The sequence below is a fragment of the Telmatherina bonti genome (genome assembly GCF_933228915.1).
Source record: "Telmatherina bonti genome assembly, chromosome: 13".
Classification (NCBI taxonomy): domain Eukaryota; kingdom Metazoa; phylum Chordata; class Actinopteri; order Atheriniformes; family Telmatherinidae; genus Telmatherina; species Telmatherina bonti.
The window spans coordinates 38,877,999-38,895,620 of NC_136611.1; the positions used below are offsets into that span (position 1 = coordinate 38,877,999).

Here is a 17,622-nt window from a genome sequence, read left to right on the forward strand (position 1 = left end):
GATTTACCTCGTTTTGATCCTTTCATAGACTGTATATAAAAGAAGGGCGGAGCCTCCATGACATCACCCGTAGGTTTCTGAAGAGCCGAACTGAAGCTCGGTGGGTGGTTCCTACCATCACCATCTTAGTCGGGGCATGTGTGTCGTCTCACCAAGAAAATACAAATATGTGCAAAAAGATGGAGCTGAGATGATTGACATCGAGAGAACTCCAAGCTTTCTGCAGCTAAGAGCTAACCGAGCTAACCCGGAGATAACAGGAGATAACAGGAGCTAACCAGCTAACGGAGGTAAGTGGCTAAAGCTAAATCGTAGGACACACCCCTAATTATTCTGAATTTTGAGATGAAAGGACTTCTAAACAGAAGAAATAAAAGGAATTCACTCCCCCAGGAAGGTCGACCTGAATAAAATATTTTTTATATTTTCAAAATATTTTTTTGTACCAGGCTGTAAACATGTTTATTTCTGCTGTAAACATGTTTATTTCTGCTGTCAAGTTGGTCTTTTTAACATGGGGGTTGATGGGGATTTTCACTGTTTTGGAAGCCCTAGTGGATGAAGGGGGAACTGCAGGTTTATGCAATATTACAGAGCGTTCACCTTTTAAGCTGGTGTAGGTAATGTTGGGGAGCTAGCAAGATCTGAAAGTGGTACCCTTTCTTGGCTCCTCCTCCTGTATTGGCTCCTCCCCCTGCCTTGGCTTCTCCCCCTCTTCTTCTGCTCCTTGTGTGATCCGAGGCTTTTTTATTCGCAGTTTTTTCCACCAACGATTTTCTCTTTCTCGGCTGTTTAGCAGGAGGAGGCAAATAAACCGAGCCGGGTCAGGAAATCCTTCCTGCATTTTCTCAGCCATGTTTACCTTCCGAGTTTCTTCTTCACCACTTTGTATTTTTACCTAACACGCTGTTTATATGCAGGGTGTGGCTGCTGGAGGGGGAGGAGGGGAGCCGGGAGAAGAAGCTACGAAATATAAGAAATGAACAACTCCATTTGGGTCGGAGCGTTTGGATTGGTCAGAGTTTTTACAGATTTACAGTAAACTGAGGGGTCTAACTATATTTCTTATTGTTCATGATTACAGAATGTATAGACTACTATCAGGATGAGGAACCACTTCACATGTCTCTAAGCAGGAGGACCTTGTAGAGCTTTAACCACCAGAGGTTGGATTCTTGGATTCTACAGACCAGCAACATTTGACCTCTCCAAAGATCATAATGTAAACGCATACAGGAAAATATGAATAATCAAGCATCCTGCTGTTGCAACATCTTGTGAAATTACAAACAATCTGAACAGATTCTGGTCAGGCTGGAGAGATTAAAGGAGGAAGAACAGATTCTTACAGGGAATCTTCTGCTAATAATTCAGATGTTTATTTACTTTAGAAATATGAATATTGGACAACAGCAACCTGAGATCTGGTACCTGGAGTGCACCTGCATCTGCAGCAGAACCAGGGTCCACCCCAGTGATGTAGATCCCCAGGCCGTACTCAGCACCACCTCTGATCATCAGACCCAGAGAGCGACCATCGTCCATGTTCAAGTTCACCTGAAGGAACACGTGGCATACAGAGGTCTCAGTGTCAACAGACCAAAAACCCTCATTTGGTTTTAGAATACATTTCCTAGAGTTCTTCTACCACTTATTTAACTCACTTATGCTCATATTTACTCACTTTTATAAACACGAATGTTGTTGGGTTTGCATTTACAGCAGACATGCTTGGTCTGAGCTACAACTCCAGTTCCATAAATGCTGGTTCTCTGTAAAACTTCAATCAAATGAAATCAGCTCATATTTCATTACCAGTAGAATATAAATTGCATGTTCAAGCTGACATATTTTCTGTTTTCATGGAGAATATGAGCAGACTGTGAATCAGATTACAGCAACATGTCTGACGTTTAGCATCGTTAGCATCTCCTCCGAACATCTGTCTGTGAACATCTGGAAGTCAGGAGAGCAGCTGCTGGAGTTTTAGAGAGGAAAGTCATCCCCTTCTGGTCTGATGCAGGATTCCAGCTGCTCTACTAGACCTTGTTGTTGGATTTTTGCTTTCATGATGCTCCAGATGATTGTACTGGTGAAAGGTCTGGACTGCAGCAGACCAGTTCTCCTGTTCCACCATCAGGATGTGGCCCAGCGTGGTCCTGCTGGACCAGTTCTCCTGTTCCACCATCAGGATGTGGTCCAGCGTGGTCCTGCTGGACCAGTTCTCCTGTTCCACCATCAGGATGTGGTTCAGCGTGGTCCTGCTGGACCAGTTCTCCTGTTCCACCATCAGGATGTGGTCCAGCGTGGTCCTGCTGGACCGGTTCTCCTGTTCCACCATCAGGATGTGGTTCAGCGTGGTCCTGCTGGACCAGTTCTCCTGTTCCACCATCAGGATGTGGTTCAGCGTGGTCCTCCTGGACCAGTTCTCCTGTTCCACCATCAGGATGTGGTTCAGCGTGGTCCCGCTGGACCAGTTCTCCTGTTCCACCATCAGGATGTGGTCCAGCGTGGTCCTCCTGGACCAGTTCTCCTGTTCCACCATCAGGATGTGGTCCAGCGTGGTCCTCCTGGACCAGTTCTCCTGTTCCACCATCAGGATGTGGTCCAGGGTGGTCCTGCTGGACCAGTTCTCCTGTTCCACCATCAGGATGTGGTTCGGCGTGGTCCCGCTGGACCAGTTCTCCTGTTCCACCATCAGGATGTGGTTAAGCGTGGTCCCGCTGGACCAGTTCTCCTGTTCCACCATCAGGATGTGGTTCAGCATGGTTCAGCTGGACCAGTTCTCCTGTTCCACCATCAGGATGTGGTTCAGCATGGTCCTGCTGGACCAGTTCTCCTGTTCCACTATCAGGATGTGGTTCAGGGTGGACCGGTTCTGTTGTTCCACCATCAGGATGTGGTTCAGCATGGTCCTGATGGACCAGTTCTGTTGTTCCACCATCAGGATGTGGTTCAGCATGGTCCTGCTGGACCAGTTCTCCTGTTCCACCATCAGGATGTGGTTCAGCGTGGACCGGTTCTCCTGTTCCACTATCAGGATATGGTTCAGCATGGTCCTGCTGGACCGGTTCTCCTGTTCCACCATCAGGATATGGTTCAGCATGGTCCTGCTGGACCAGTTCTCCTGTTCCACCATCAGGATGTGGTTCAGCATGGTGGAACCATTACACTTTTGCAATATAGTTCTGTATTGAAATGTCTGAAAAACCACCTCTTGAGATCGTAAAAACTTTTGTAGCAGCTGGTTTTTATGGCGACGTTTAGTTTTTGTACAGTTTTAGGTGTGATGGAAAGGCAGGGTTTTCAGTGTGGGAGGGGGCACATGCCACAGGGGTCTGAAGCCAGATGCGTTCGACAGGCTCGTCTTTCTGCCAAAAGTGTGTAAATTAAACAAAAAACAGCAAGAATGTAATAATACATGTATGTTAGAAATATAGCTTTAATAACATTCAGGGATTTTTTAAAAAGTAGTATTTTGTATCAAAGGGGTCAACTTTCTCTAAACACATGTTAAGTGTAAAGAAACATTCATTTATATTAACTCATTGCCAAAGTGGGAAATTGTTTTGGTTATTTAATGTCAAAATACTCTGAAAGTAATCAATATTTTTCTTCCAAGAGGAGGCATTTTTATTTATTTATTAATCAGTATTTTATTTTAGAATAAAATTACACAAGGGAAGTGAGGCCTTTTCTTAAATGTATGATCAAAAGTTAAAAAAATATCTCACAGTGGAAACACATGTTGCAAGTACAAACATGTTGTTTCTTATAATGTTTACAGTGGCAGCGCCTGCTTCTCTTTTTACAATCTTGTTTAACAGCTTGTTTAGTTGCACTTTAAATTTTAGGTAAACTTCTAGGCTGATTGCAAAAAAAGCCTTTTTTGAAAAAGAATAATTTTTGACATTTGTAATTTTTTTTCTTTTTCTTTACAGTAAAGGGAAAAAATAGAATAAAATCGGAAATCGGATTTGGTTAAAGAAAAAATGGAGATTTTATTTTTTGGCCATATCGCCCAGCTCTAGTTGTTGTTCTTATACTATTGTTGTGTTGTGTTGTTTTCATCTGACACGTTGTTGTTGTTGTACTGTTGTTGTGTTGTTTTCATCTGACACGTTGTTCTTGTACTGTTGTGTTTTGTGTTGTGTTGTTGTTGTAGTCCTCTGACACATTGTTGAGAACAAAGCACTGACGCAGCGATTTGGAAATGAGGAGATGAGATAATGAGATAATGAGATGATGAGATGATGAGACGATGAGACGATGAGGCGATGAGGCGATGAGGCGATGAGGCGATGAGGCGATGAGACGATGAAGAGTTGAGACGATTAAGAGATGGGGAGATTAGATGATGAGGAGATGAGGAGATGAAGCGATGAGGAGATGAGACGATGAGGATATGAGATGATGAGGAGATGAAGAGATGAGGCGATGAGATGAGACTATGAGGAGATAAGAAGATGAGGCGATGAGACTATGAGGAGATAAGAAGATGAGGCGATGAGACTATGAGGAGATAAGAAGATGAGGCGATGAGATGAGACGATGAGATGAGATGATGAGATGAGATGATGAGATGAGATGATGAGGACATGAGACGATGAGGATATGAGACGATGAGGAGATGAGGAGATGAAGCGATGAGGATATGAGATGATGAGGAGATGAAGAGATGAGGCGATGAGATGAGACTATGAGGAGATAAGAAGATGAGGCGATGAGACTATGAGGAGATAAGAAGATGAGGCGATGAGATGAGACGATGAGATGAGATGATGAGATGAGATGATGAGATGAGATGATGAGGACATGAGACGATGAGGATATGAGACGATGAGGAGATGAGGAGATTAGACTATGAGGAGATGAGACGATGAGGAGATGAGGAGATTAGAGTATGAGGAGATGAGACGATGAGGAGATGAGACAATGAGGAGATGAGGAGATGAGGCGATGAGGAGATAAGACGATGAGGAGATGAGATGATGAGACGAAGAGGAGATGAGGCGATGAGGATATGAGATGATGAGACGATGAGGAGATGAGGCGATAAGAAGATGAGACGATGAGGAGATGAGATAATGAGACGTTGAGGAGATTGTGCGATGAGGAGATAAGGAGATGAGGAGATGAGGCGATGAGGAGATGAGATGAGACGATGAGGCGATGAGGAGATGAGATGAGACGATGAGGCGATGAGGAGATGAGATGAGACGATGAGGCGATGAGGCGATGAGGAGATGAGGCGATGAGGAGATGAGACGATGAGGAGATGAGACGATGAGGAGATGAGGGGATGAGGTCAGGGTTATTAGAGCTTTATAGTAGATCAGGGTTATTAGAGCTTTATAGTAGGTCAGGGTTATTAGAGCTTTATAGTAGGTCAGGGTTATTAGAGCTTTATAGTAGATCAGGGTTATTAGAGCTTTATAGTAGGTCAGGGTTATTAGAGCTTTATAGTAGGTCAGGGTTATTAGAGCTTTATAGTAGGTCAGGGTTATTAGAGCTTTATAGTAGGTCAGGGTTATTAGAGCTTTATAGTAGATTAGGGTTATTAGAGCTTTATAGTAGGTCAGGGTTATTAGAGCTTTATAGTAGGTCAGGGTTATTAGAGCTTTATAGTAGGTCAGGGTTATTAGAGCTTTATAGTAGGTTAGGGTTATTAGAGCTTTATAGTAGATTAGGGTTATTAGAGCTTTATAGTAGGTTAGGGTTATTAGAGCTTTATAGTAGGTCAGGGTTATTAGAGCTTTATAGTAGATTAGGGTTATTAGAGCTTTATAGTAGGTTAGGGTTATTAGAGCTTTATAGTAGGTCAGGGTTATTAGAGCTTTATAGTAGATTAGGGTTATTAGAGCTTTATAGTAGGTTAGGGTTATTAGAGCTTTATAGTAGGTCAGGGTTATTAGAGCTTTATAGTAGATTAGGGTTATTAGAGCTTTATAGTAGGTCAGGGTTATTAGAGCTTTATAGTAGATTAGGGTTATTAGAGCTTTATAGTAGGTTAGGGTTATTAGAGCTTTATAGTAGGTCAGGGTTATTAGAGCTTTATAGTAGATTAGGGTTATTAGAGCTTTATAGTAGATTAGGGTTATTAGAGCTTTATAGTAGGTCAGGGTTATTAGAGCTTTATAGTAGATTAGGGTTATTAGAGCTTTATAGTAGGTCAGGGTTATTAGAGCTTTATAGTAGGTCAGGGTTATTAGAGCTTTATAGTAGGTCAGGGTTATTAGAGCTTTATAGTAGGTCAGGGTTATTAGAGCTTTATAGTAGATTAGGGTTATTAGAGCTTTATAGTAGGTCAGGGTTATTAGAGCTTTATAGTAGGTCAGGGTTATTAGAGCTTTATAGTAGGTCAGGGTTATTAGAGCTTTATAGTAGGTCAGGGTTATTAGAGCTTTATAGTAGGTCAGGGTTATTAGAGCTTTATAGTAGGCTGTTATAAAGAGCTCTGAGTCAGTTTGTTTTCAAGTTCTAAAGTTAACCAGTGCAATAGATATTACAAAATGGCAATCATTAATGAAAACTGTTTTTAAAAAGTAAGATTTATGCTTCAGTTGCAGAAATCTAAAGCTTTATTTTATTTTTTAGAATTAATGCAAACTGGCAGAAGGAAAACAGGAACCAAAAAAATAGAAAAGCAGTCGGAGAGCGCAGACCTCAGCCAAGCCACAAAAACAAATCCATTCACAGAGATCCAAATAACCGCGTTGTTAAGCACAATAAACTTTTAGACAGCGGTAGCGTCCCTAATCCTATCCAAACAGAATAACCTTCCATCTCATGATGCCATTTCCACAAAATAGGAAACATGCCTCCAACGTGATCTGGTTAGGTGGAGGAAAATAAATGACCTTAATGTTGTCCTTTGGCGTTGGTAGTTTATGTGACCGTATTTGAGCTCAAAAACCCCTAATGATGACAAAAACCATAGGTGGAAATATTTCCCTGCCCGTGAAATACAAGTACGAGTCGGGTGCAAAGTGAGCTGGGCGGCGGTAAGAGGCGGGGACCCTGGCAGTCCGATCCCCGGCTGCAGAAGCTGGCTCTAGGGATGTGGAATGTCACCTCTCTGGTGGGGACGGAGCCTGAGCTTGTGCGCGAGGTTGAGCGGTTCCAGCTAGATATAGTTGGACTTACCTGTGGTCACATCACTTAGACACTCAAATGTGGAGAGGGGGCAGAGCTGTCCGTCCTGATTGCAGAGCAGTGGACCAGCTCTATACCCTGTTTGGGGTCCTGGAGGAGCACGGGAGTTTGCCCAACCAGTCTACAGTGTTCTCCGGGGGCTCCTGTGGGGGGTACTCCAGGAGTATGGGGTACCGGACCGCCTTGTACGAGCTGTCCGGTCCCTGTACGACAGGTGTCAGAGCTTGGTCCGCATTGCCGGTAGTAAGTCGGATTTGTTTCTGGTGAGGGTTGGACTCCACCAAGGCTGCCCTTTATCACCGATTCTGTTCATAACTTATATGGACAGAATTTCTAGGCGCAGCCGAGGTGTTGAGGGGATCCGACTTGGTGGCCTCAGGATTGGGTCCCTGCTTTTTGCAGATGACATGGTCCTGTTGGCTTCATCTGGTCGTGATCTCCAGCTCTCGCTTGAGCAATTCGCAGCCAAGTGTGAAGTGGCTGGACACGTCATCAGTTTCCTCCGCAGGGTGGCCGGGCTCTCCCTTAGAGATAGGGTGAGGAGCTCGGTCATCCGGGGGGAGATCAGAGTAGAGCCGCTGCTCCTCCGCATCGAGAGGAACCAGTTGAGGTGGCTCGGGCATCGTCAGGATGCCTCCTGGACGCCTCCCTGGTGAGGTGTTCCAGGCACGACTCTCTGGGAGGAGACCCCGGGGAAGACCCAGGACACGCTGGAGGGATTATATCTCTCGGCTGGCCTTCTAGGGGGACACCCCCCCCCGCGACCCGACCCCAGATAAGTGGCAGAAGATGGATGGATGGACGCCCTTACCGTCCTCTCCTCCAGGCCATGCCCTTTTCTCTGGTTGACCTCCTCGCTATCAGGTGGTGGGGAGACACTCCTGCCATCAGGGTCCACCCAGCTGTAGAAATGGTTGGTGATGGAACCTCCAGGGATGTGTGCCATGGAACACACTGACATGGTCAGTTTCTTGCATCCCTTTAGCACCTGCATCAGAACAGGATGAGAGACAGTGGGTCATCTGGTTCATTCGACAAATGTACTTTAATATCATTATGATAAGATCTCGTGAAAACAAACAGCACATTAGCCATGATGGTGTTTTATGAGCTGCGATAGAAGCATGGCCTGTCCAGGTTGGGCTCTGCCTCTTGCCGGCTCATAGCTGGGATACCCCCCAGCTTCTCTGAAACCACTGATTGGACTTTGCAGAACAGCAAATGGAGAGAGTCCCAAAGTTGATCATGGTTTGTTGATGTGAATGACACGGTGTCAACAACACAATCTGCTGGGATGTTGACACCGGAGCAGTTGTCAGAAATGATCTAACAGGGAGCGCTGAACCAAGGAAACAAACGTCAGAGATCATACGGTGTCCAGGCAGCTGATGACAGGCGGAGAAGAGCTTTTCTTCTTCATCATTGATTTGATTCAACTCACAGTAAGACTAAACAAACATCACAGATAAAGAAGAAGGGGGTTTGCTGCCATTCAGGAGTGTGACAGAAAATGAAAAACAGAATTTTAAACTGGTTTGAACATCCTTTAAGACCAGTCCAGTGCTGCTGGAGGGCATGTAATCTCCATCAGGCTGAGTGCGAACTTCCTTTTCTCCTTTATACGAAGTCCTGACGGATAAAACAAGTTTGTAAAAATAAGATCAGTTAAGCCACTACTGGTTGGCTACTTATAATATAACTTATAAAATAACTTATAATATTAACATCAATCCTGTTCAAGCTGTCTTCAAGATGTCTGCTTTACCAGGAGACATTTCTCAACTGGGACCAAAAATCGTTTTCTTCACCATGAGTCACATTGTCTTTCCACCCCCACCCTGTCTTTCCAAGCGGGACTTCCACAGATGAAGACGGTAGGATGAATACATACCACTGCAGGGGCTCAACATTTACTGGAATCTAAAGGCTATTATTATGTTGCCTGGCAACCACCTTCTAATTCACAATTTATATAAGCCAGTGTTGACATCCTGATGTGACATTCATTCAGTTGTCAATATATAGTTTATGTTAGAAAATCATTGTGACACTGGACAAGACAGGATTATTTAAAGTGTCTCCATGATGCACATTTCAGCCTAATTTATTTTAAAATGCAAGTCCAGAAGGACAAGAAATAATCCATCATTTTCCACAAACCCCTTCATTCATGTTGTATTGATGCTCTCAGATCAGCCAGAAACAAGCCAACAGAGGAAGCTCCGCCCCATGTCCTACAGGCTGCATCTGATTGGTCAGCTGCTAGGGGTAGTTACAAGTTTATTCCTGCTGTAAACACATTTATTCCTACTGTAAACATGCTTATTTCTGCTGTAAACACATTTATTCTTGTTGTAAACAAGAATAAAAAACAGTCAGGATGTTTTGATTCATTCATTCATTTTCCTAACCGCTTATTCCAATTTGGGGTCGCGGGGAAGCTGGAGCCTATCCCAGCAGTCTTTTGGGCGATGGACTGGCCAGCTGTCCAGGCTACATCCTGGACAGCTGGCCAGTCCATCACAGGTGTTCTGATTGCAATAAAGTTGGTTCCCTAAAAGAAGAAGCGGTCTCCACATCTATTTACTCTCATCAAAATATAACATATATAGCATGTAGCATAACGATGCAGAAGGAAGAAACAAGACGTCTGTCGCCTACATCTTCTGCGCTCCAGCAAATAAGGAAGTCTTTTGCAGGAGATGTGGTGTGTGCAGGAGTTCAAACATCCGAGATGTAGGCATGTAGTGCAGAACTTGTTTGTGAGTACTACATCCTGACATAACTTCCTCTCATTGTGAATGCAGGATTTTAACATATCACAAGTCAGGAATGTGATTACTCCCAGTTACTGAGTTTCGATGTTTAACCCTCTGGGGACCAAGGGTATTTTAGAGAAATAAACCTCGCCTGACTTTTTTTTTTGTTTAAACGCTAATAATGCCCCATAATGTCCTATACCTTGTATTGTTTTTATTCTTTTGAATTGTAATATAAACTGCTATGTAAATGAGGCTCCTTTGCTTGAAATAAAGAGTATTATAATTTGGAAGCATGACTAAAGGTACTGAAGGGGACTGAAGCACCGCAGCTTTCCCAAATCACTGTCAGCTGCACACACTGTATCTGTTACCAAGTTATACATCTGTTACGACGCCGTCGTGTCGTTTATGTTGAAATAAACTACTTGAGTGATGCAAATGTTTGTTTGAGCAATTATGCATGGTATGTGTGCATAAAAGCTGTTGTTTTCATAATTTATCGACCTTGTAAATACAGAAGGAAGCTATCTGACTGCTAATGACACGATGCAGAGTGATTGACACTGTTTGGAGGCGTTTCCTGAAGCATCATCGGCTCTGATTGGACAAACACGTGTCATGCACCAAAGACAAAGGCTCTGATTGGAAACCTATTTTAACACAACACTGTATCTCCTATGAAAGGGCTACAGTGATGCCGGAACTACCGTCTGAAAGCCCGGAGTCTCCCGATTAAGAGGGGAAAAAAAGTATGTTTCTATCTTTTATGGTTCAAAAGCTATGCTCGATTAAACACAACATCGCCCTGGCATCGCCCAGAAAACACTCCATAGCAACACCACTGCCAAGCCCAAACCCCAAAAAAATAAAACAAAGGATTCAAGACGAGAGAAACCAGCCGGGTGAGATCACAAATGAAACTATTTTAAATGCAATTCAAACGCTGATAAAAAGGTTTAATGAACAAGATGAAAGACTGAAATCCTTTGAAACCCGAATAGAAGCTAACACACAGGCAGTGAGAGAAAACAAGGAAGAAATAAACAAAGTGAAGGAAGAAATGCTGCTGTTTAAGAAAGAAAGTGCATTTCTGAAGCAGACCTGTCTGGAGCGAGCCAGATACAAGAGAAGATGGAACCTTAGACTGATGGGACTTCCTGAAAAAGACAAAGAGGAGACAAGAGAGACTGTGATCGGTATTCTTACGAGAGTAATCCCGATGTCAGTGGAGAAACTTCCCGAGTCAGTAGACACTGTGCACCGCCTGGGGAAGAAGAACGATGCAGCTACAAACATGACGCCCAGACCTGGAATCATCCAGTTTGCCATGCGAACCTTTCGTGATGAAATATGGAGGAAATCAAAGGAGGCAAGAGTGAGCAGAGAGATGAACATTCAGTTTAAGGAGGACTTCTCGAAGGAAGATCGTGAGGCTCGTGCTAAACTGTGGCCCAAGGTGCAAGAAGCCAGAAGAAATGGAAAGAAGGCCTCCCTAAGAGAAGGTTATGCACTAATAGACGGACGCAGTCGACCCCTAACTACTGCTAATACTGTAAGCAAATGCTAAGGCCCCTGCAGCTACTCAGAATGAAAATAATATGTTTACATAACATTTTATAGTTGTTGTTTTTTCTTTGAGTAAGCACATAGTGTTAATGTGAAACCAGTGACCATCCATCCATCCATCCATCCATCTTCTGCCACATATCCGGGGTCGGGTCGCGGGGGCAGCAGCCTACGCAGGGAAGCCCAGACTTCCCTCTCCCCAGCCACATTTGCCAACTCTGCGGGGGGATCCCGAGGCGTTCCCAGGCCAGCCGAAAGATATAATCCCTCCAGCGTGTCCTGGGTCTTCCCCGGAGTCTCCTCCCAGAGGGACGTGCCTGGAACACCTCACCAGGGAGGTCCAGGAGGCATCCTGACCAGATGCCCGAGCCACCTCAACTGGTTCCTCTCGATGCGGAGGAGCAGCGGCTCTACTCTGATCTCCTCCTGGATGACCGAGCTCCTCACCCTATCTCTAAGGGAGAGCCCGGCCACCCTGCGGAGGAAACTCATTTCAGCCGCCTGTATACGAGATCTCCTTCTTTCGGTCACGACCCACAGCTCATGACCATAGGTGAGGGTAGGAACGTAGATCGACTGGTAAATCGAGAGCTTCGCCTTCTGGCTCAGCTCCTTCTTCACCACGACAGACCGGCGCAGAGTCCGCATTACTGCAGACGCCGCACCGATCCGTCTGTCCATCTCACGCTCCATCCTTCCCTCACTTGTGAACAAGACCCCGAGATATTTAAACTCCTCCACTTGAGGCAGGACCTGACCCCCGACCCGGAGAGGGCAATCCACCCTATTCCGGCTGAGGACCATGGTCTCAGATTTGAAGGTGCTGATTCTCATCCCAGCCGCTTCACACTCGGCCGCGAATCGCTCAGCTCTCGTGAAACCAGTGACAATCTTTTTGATTTACTTACGAAAGGGGAGTTGGAAAATGTTTTTTTCAAGTTGTTGTTTTCTCATATATTGATAAGATACTATTAAGGACAACGTGTTCATTCCTGCTTAGAGAAAAAGAAGAGAGAGAAAAAAAAAAGAGTTTCAGAACAGTCATTATTTCTTTTATGTTATTAAATGTTAGGGGTTTGAAAAACAATACAAAGCGTAAAGCCATTTTTTTGTTTTGTAAGGATCAAAAATCACAATGCGTCTTTTTACAAGAGACTCACTCTCTAATGACTGATGAAAAATTCTGGAAAATTCAATGGGGGGATAACATCTTCTTTGCACATGGAACATCAAAATCAGCAGGAGTTATGATATTATTTAATACATTCCCAGGTAACATAATTGATCACAAAAAAGACAGCGAAGGTCATTGGTTAATGGTGTTAGTGGAGATAAATGATATCTTTTGATATGCATTTATGGCTTTAATAACCAAACAATAAATGTGAAATTCTATGCAAAATTAACCCAACTCATAAATAACTGGAAAATAAAATATAACTCAGACAAGGTAATAGTGGGAGGAGATCATAATATAGCCCCAGACTCATGGCTAGACCGATTACCTCATAGGAATAGTGACACAACAATGTCTTTATGTGCAACAACACATATAGTTGATTATTGGAGAACATTGAACCCAACATCAATCCAGTATTCTTGGTATAACTCTGCAGGAAACGGCCAATGTTCAAGATTAGATTACTGGCTGATCTCACGTGAGTTATGTAAGGATATTTCAGATTGTAAAATATCAGCCTCTCCGCTCACAGACCACTGCATGATCACTTTAAACTTATTAACATCCAAACAACAACAAAATTCTCAAAACACCTGGAAATTCAATAATGATCTTTTACAAAATGTAAAGTTTTGTAACCAGGTAAAGTCTCTTACCTTGGAAGTTGAAAAACTAGACATGAATGGTATAAGTAAATGGGAATGGTTTAAGTTTAGAACAAAACAAATAGCAGTGGACACAGGCAAAAAATGATCACGCATACCAACACAAAAGCAAAGGGACTTAATTGACCAAATCAATACATTAACAAATAATACACAACTATCTGTAGAAAACATGACTGAATTAAAGTTGTTACAATCCCAGCTAGATGACATTTACACAACAAAGGCAAATGGAGCTTATGTTCGGTCAAGAGCTACATGGACTGAAAAAGGTGAAAAAAGTTCAACGTATTTCTTTGGACTTGAAAAACAAAAACAAAATAAGAAAAGAATTATTAAGCTTAGGATAAAAGAGAATATAATTGAAGATCAGAAATCAATTCAAGACGAAATTTATCTCTTCTATAGTAACCTACATAAATCCAAATTTGATCAATCAGACAGTGACTATTTTTTTAATAAGATTGATGAAGAAATAAAAAAACTGGATGTAGAAGACAAACATTTACTTGACGAAGATTTAAATATATTAGAGATAGAAACTGCTTTAAAACAAATGAAAAACAGTAAATCACCAGGAATTGATGGTTTAACATTCTAGAAACATTTTTGGGAAGAAATGAAGAAATTATTATATAATGCTTTTTTAGAATGTATTAAGACAGGAAGTTTATCCCCTACAATGAAAACAGGTTTAATAACCTTATTACCAAAACCACAAAAGGATCTGTTGATGATTGACAACTGGAGACCAATAACCTTATTATGCAACGATTACAAACTGCTTGCTTTAGTTTATGCAAATCGTCTAAAACATGTAACTGGAAAACTTATACAAGAATATCAGTCAGCTTTTATCAAAGGAAGATATATTCACAACCATATTCGACTGATTCTAGACATGATTGATTACCAATCATACATTCAATCAGAGAGTCTTGTGTTGTTCATAGATTTTTTCAAGGCTTTTGATACTGCAGAACATGATTTTATGTTTACCGTGCTCAAAAAATGTGGTTTTGGAGAAGGGTTTGCAAGATTATGAAGATGTTTTATAATGATATTTACCGTTCCATCTCCCTAAATTCTGGAATGTTACCTAAATTTAAGATCTCAAGAGGTATTAGACAAGGATGTCCTATTTCGCCCAAATTATTTATTTTATGCACTCAAATGCTAGCATATCTAATTGTAAGTCACCCTCAAATTAAAGGAATTACCATCTTCAATTATGAATACCGAATAAGTCAATTTGCAGATGACACGGTCATTTTTCTAAAAGATAAATCCTTAATTGAAAAAGCCATAGATGTAATATCAGTCTTTACTAAAGCTTCAGGTCTTTGCATTAGCTTAAAAAAATGTGAAATACTAGCTCTACATACATGTGCCGAGACTAACATAAGCTCCATCCCTGTCAAGTCCGAAGTAAAATACTTAGGTTTAATCATGTCTAAAGATAGAAAGGTGAGAGAACAACTAAACATTGAAGGGAAAATAGATAGTATGAAAAAATCTCTCAACCTTTGGCTTATGAGAGATCTCTCCATTCTTGGCAGAATTTTATTAACTAAAGCAGAAGGTTTATCTAAATTAATATATCCCTGCCAATCTCTTTATGTTCCCCCACAAATGATAAAAAAAAGTAAATTCAATCATCTTTCATTTCATTTGGAAAAATAAGACACATTACCTTAAAAAGTCAATAATAGTTAAAGACTATAAACCCGGTGGGTTAAAAACAGCAGACTTTGAAAGCATGGTAGGTGTACTAAAGATGAATTGGATAAAGGCTTATTTGAAACAGCCAAATTCCATGTGGTTTCACATACCTAAATATCTTTTCCAAAAAGTCAGAGGATTAGAATTTTTGTTAAAATGTGACTTTGAAATAACTAAATTACCAATCAAACTAGCTGATTTCCACAAACAAATTCTGCTCTACTGGAAAATGGTGTTCGTCCACAACTTCACGCCACACAGCTCCACTTTGTGGAATAATAGAACTTATTAATCAATAGGAAGACTTTATTCAAACAAAATCGGTATGATAAAGAGGTTTTATATGTTACAGATTTGATGGATGAAAACGGCAATTTGTTGGAATTTAATTCATTTGCAGAAAAATTTCATTCAGAATGCTCGTATAGAGAATTTAATCAAATAAGTAAAGCCATTCCACTTGCCCTAAAACATATGATTAAAAATATACTTACAAGTTCAAATGTTTCTATCAAATTACCTGATTTAAAAATCGGTGAACTGAAAATTGATGAAAAAATATGTAACAATAAATTATTTGGGACGATGTTAAAAGAAAAGCTGTTCCACAATATCAATAAGCCAACAAAAATAAAGATAATAGAAAATGAAGTCATTTTTAAAAAAAGACCTATTGTACCTATGTGAAATGGCCAATTTCTCCTAAGGTAAAAGAAGTTCAATTCAAATTGATAAATAATATTTATCCTGCTGCTGAAATCATAAGAAGACGGTTCAATTTTGAAGTTAATCCATGTGTTTTTTCTATGACAAAAAATGAAACAATTGAACACCTTTTCTTTTCCTGCTCAATCACAACATTGTTTTGGAAAGATGTTTACAGGTGGTTAAACATTGAGATCAGTCATTTTTGGTTTAACACACAGCAAGTGATGATCTATATGGAAGGTCTGCCAAAAAGAACATCTAAAATGATAAATATTATTTTTGTTATGGGAAATTATTATATACATAAAAATAAGTGGAATAACAGTAAACCCAACATAAGCTGCTTTAAAATTGAAATGAAAAACTACATAACATCCCTGACAGTATTAGCAAAGGAAAACCAGTCAATACTTGAATTATACAAAACAATGTCGGAGTCTCTCGTCTTTTAAGTTTGAATCCTGTCTTTGAACACGCTTAAACACTTTATTAAAATACCCCCTAAACAAAATGTTGTTTCTTTTATTTCTATTGTTTTAAAAATTTAAAAAATGTCTTAATTTCAAACAATGGCTTTTTTTGTTTTCCTCAATTGAGTACTTTGTAAATTGTTGCAATGTCATCTACTGTGAATTGTAAAATATATTGTGAGTTTAAATAAAGCATTTAAAAAAAATAAAAATAAATAAATAAACTGTGGAATGAGCTTCCTTTAACACGTTAGGCCTCCACTACATCTGCTGTTAAATCTTTATCTGTTTAAGTTCGCGTTCGGCACAATAAGTTGACTTTTACATCTGATTTTATTTTGATTGTTTTAATTTGATTGCTCTTATTTTTTGATTGATTTTAGATGCCTGTATTTTTTTTGTAAAAGTTGTCCTAATGTATGTTATTTACTCTGGGTTTTTTTTTTTTGTTTTTTTAACCCCCCACAATGTGGCACTTTGGTCAACGTTTTTAAAGTGCTTTATAAATAAAGTTGTATTGTATTCTACAGACAGGACGATGATTCCCAAGTGGAAAACATTCCAGATAGCCGTCAGTCTTCCAGGAGTGGACGTCCCAGCCCAGTTTAGTCCAACGTCAACCCAACATCTACATCTCACACTCTCCAGGCCTCAGCTCGCATGTCAAATGCTAAACTTCATGATGACAGTGCACTTAGAAAAAGACTGATGTCTCTTTGGACCAACCAGAGCAAAGTGGAGCAGTTTGGTCAGAATGCACACAAAGCCGAACACAAACGGCGAACCAGCAGCACGGCGGTGGGGGGATGATGATCTGGGCTGGAGCTTCAGCAACAACACCTGCACACTGTGCAGTCATGGATGAACTCATCTGGACTCTGTGGAAGCGTTGTGGAGTCAGGTCCACCGGTCTGTCTGATAAGGCTTGACTGAAACTGTCCCCGGACGTGACGTGGGGGTCATGACCAGTTCACTTCCAGTAAACATCGCGATGTGGAACAAACAGAATTTCTGAGTTTTAGAAAAAAGAAATGAGGGATTATTGCTACAGCTTTGAAGAGCTGTAGCAAATTCTCTGCAGTGAATAGAAAACCTCCAAATACCGCCTCGCAGAAGTTTCAGAAGATCTCGCAAGAGGAACCAGATGTTTGAGGCTGATGCACTTTGATGGAAACATCCACAAATCGCAGTTATTGTTTGTCAACACGTACAAATGGCGCTTTCATTTAGCTAAAACAGCTACTGATAGTCTGCATGACGGCGTTGCTAATTCTGTCCTAACCTTAACCTCATGATGTGAGAACACGTGCAGCGAAGGCGAGGCGGCTACAGCAGACCGAAGCGCAAAGGCGAAAAGAGCGGGAGATATTCAATAGACAGATGATTAAATTCAT

The 17,622-nt window shown here is 41.3% G+C and overlaps 1 protein-coding gene across 1 annotated transcript in view; it reads right to left on the minus strand.

Annotated features, from left to right (window-relative positions):
• LOC306764582 (whirlin-like) overlaps positions 1-17,622 on the minus strand; it is a gene marked incomplete at its 3' end in the record, with an annotated part of 443,341 nt that overhangs the window by 371,041 nt on the left and 54,678 nt on the right. Inside the window, exons 2-3 of the mRNA XM_079251756.1 lie at positions 7,967-8,143; positions 1,432-1,557 (exon numbers count right to left, since the gene is read on the minus strand). Coding sequence (XP_079107882.1) covers positions 1,432-1,557; positions 7,967-8,143 — 303 coding nt within the window. The remainder of the gene's footprint in view (positions 1-1,431; positions 1,558-7,966; positions 8,144-17,622) is intronic.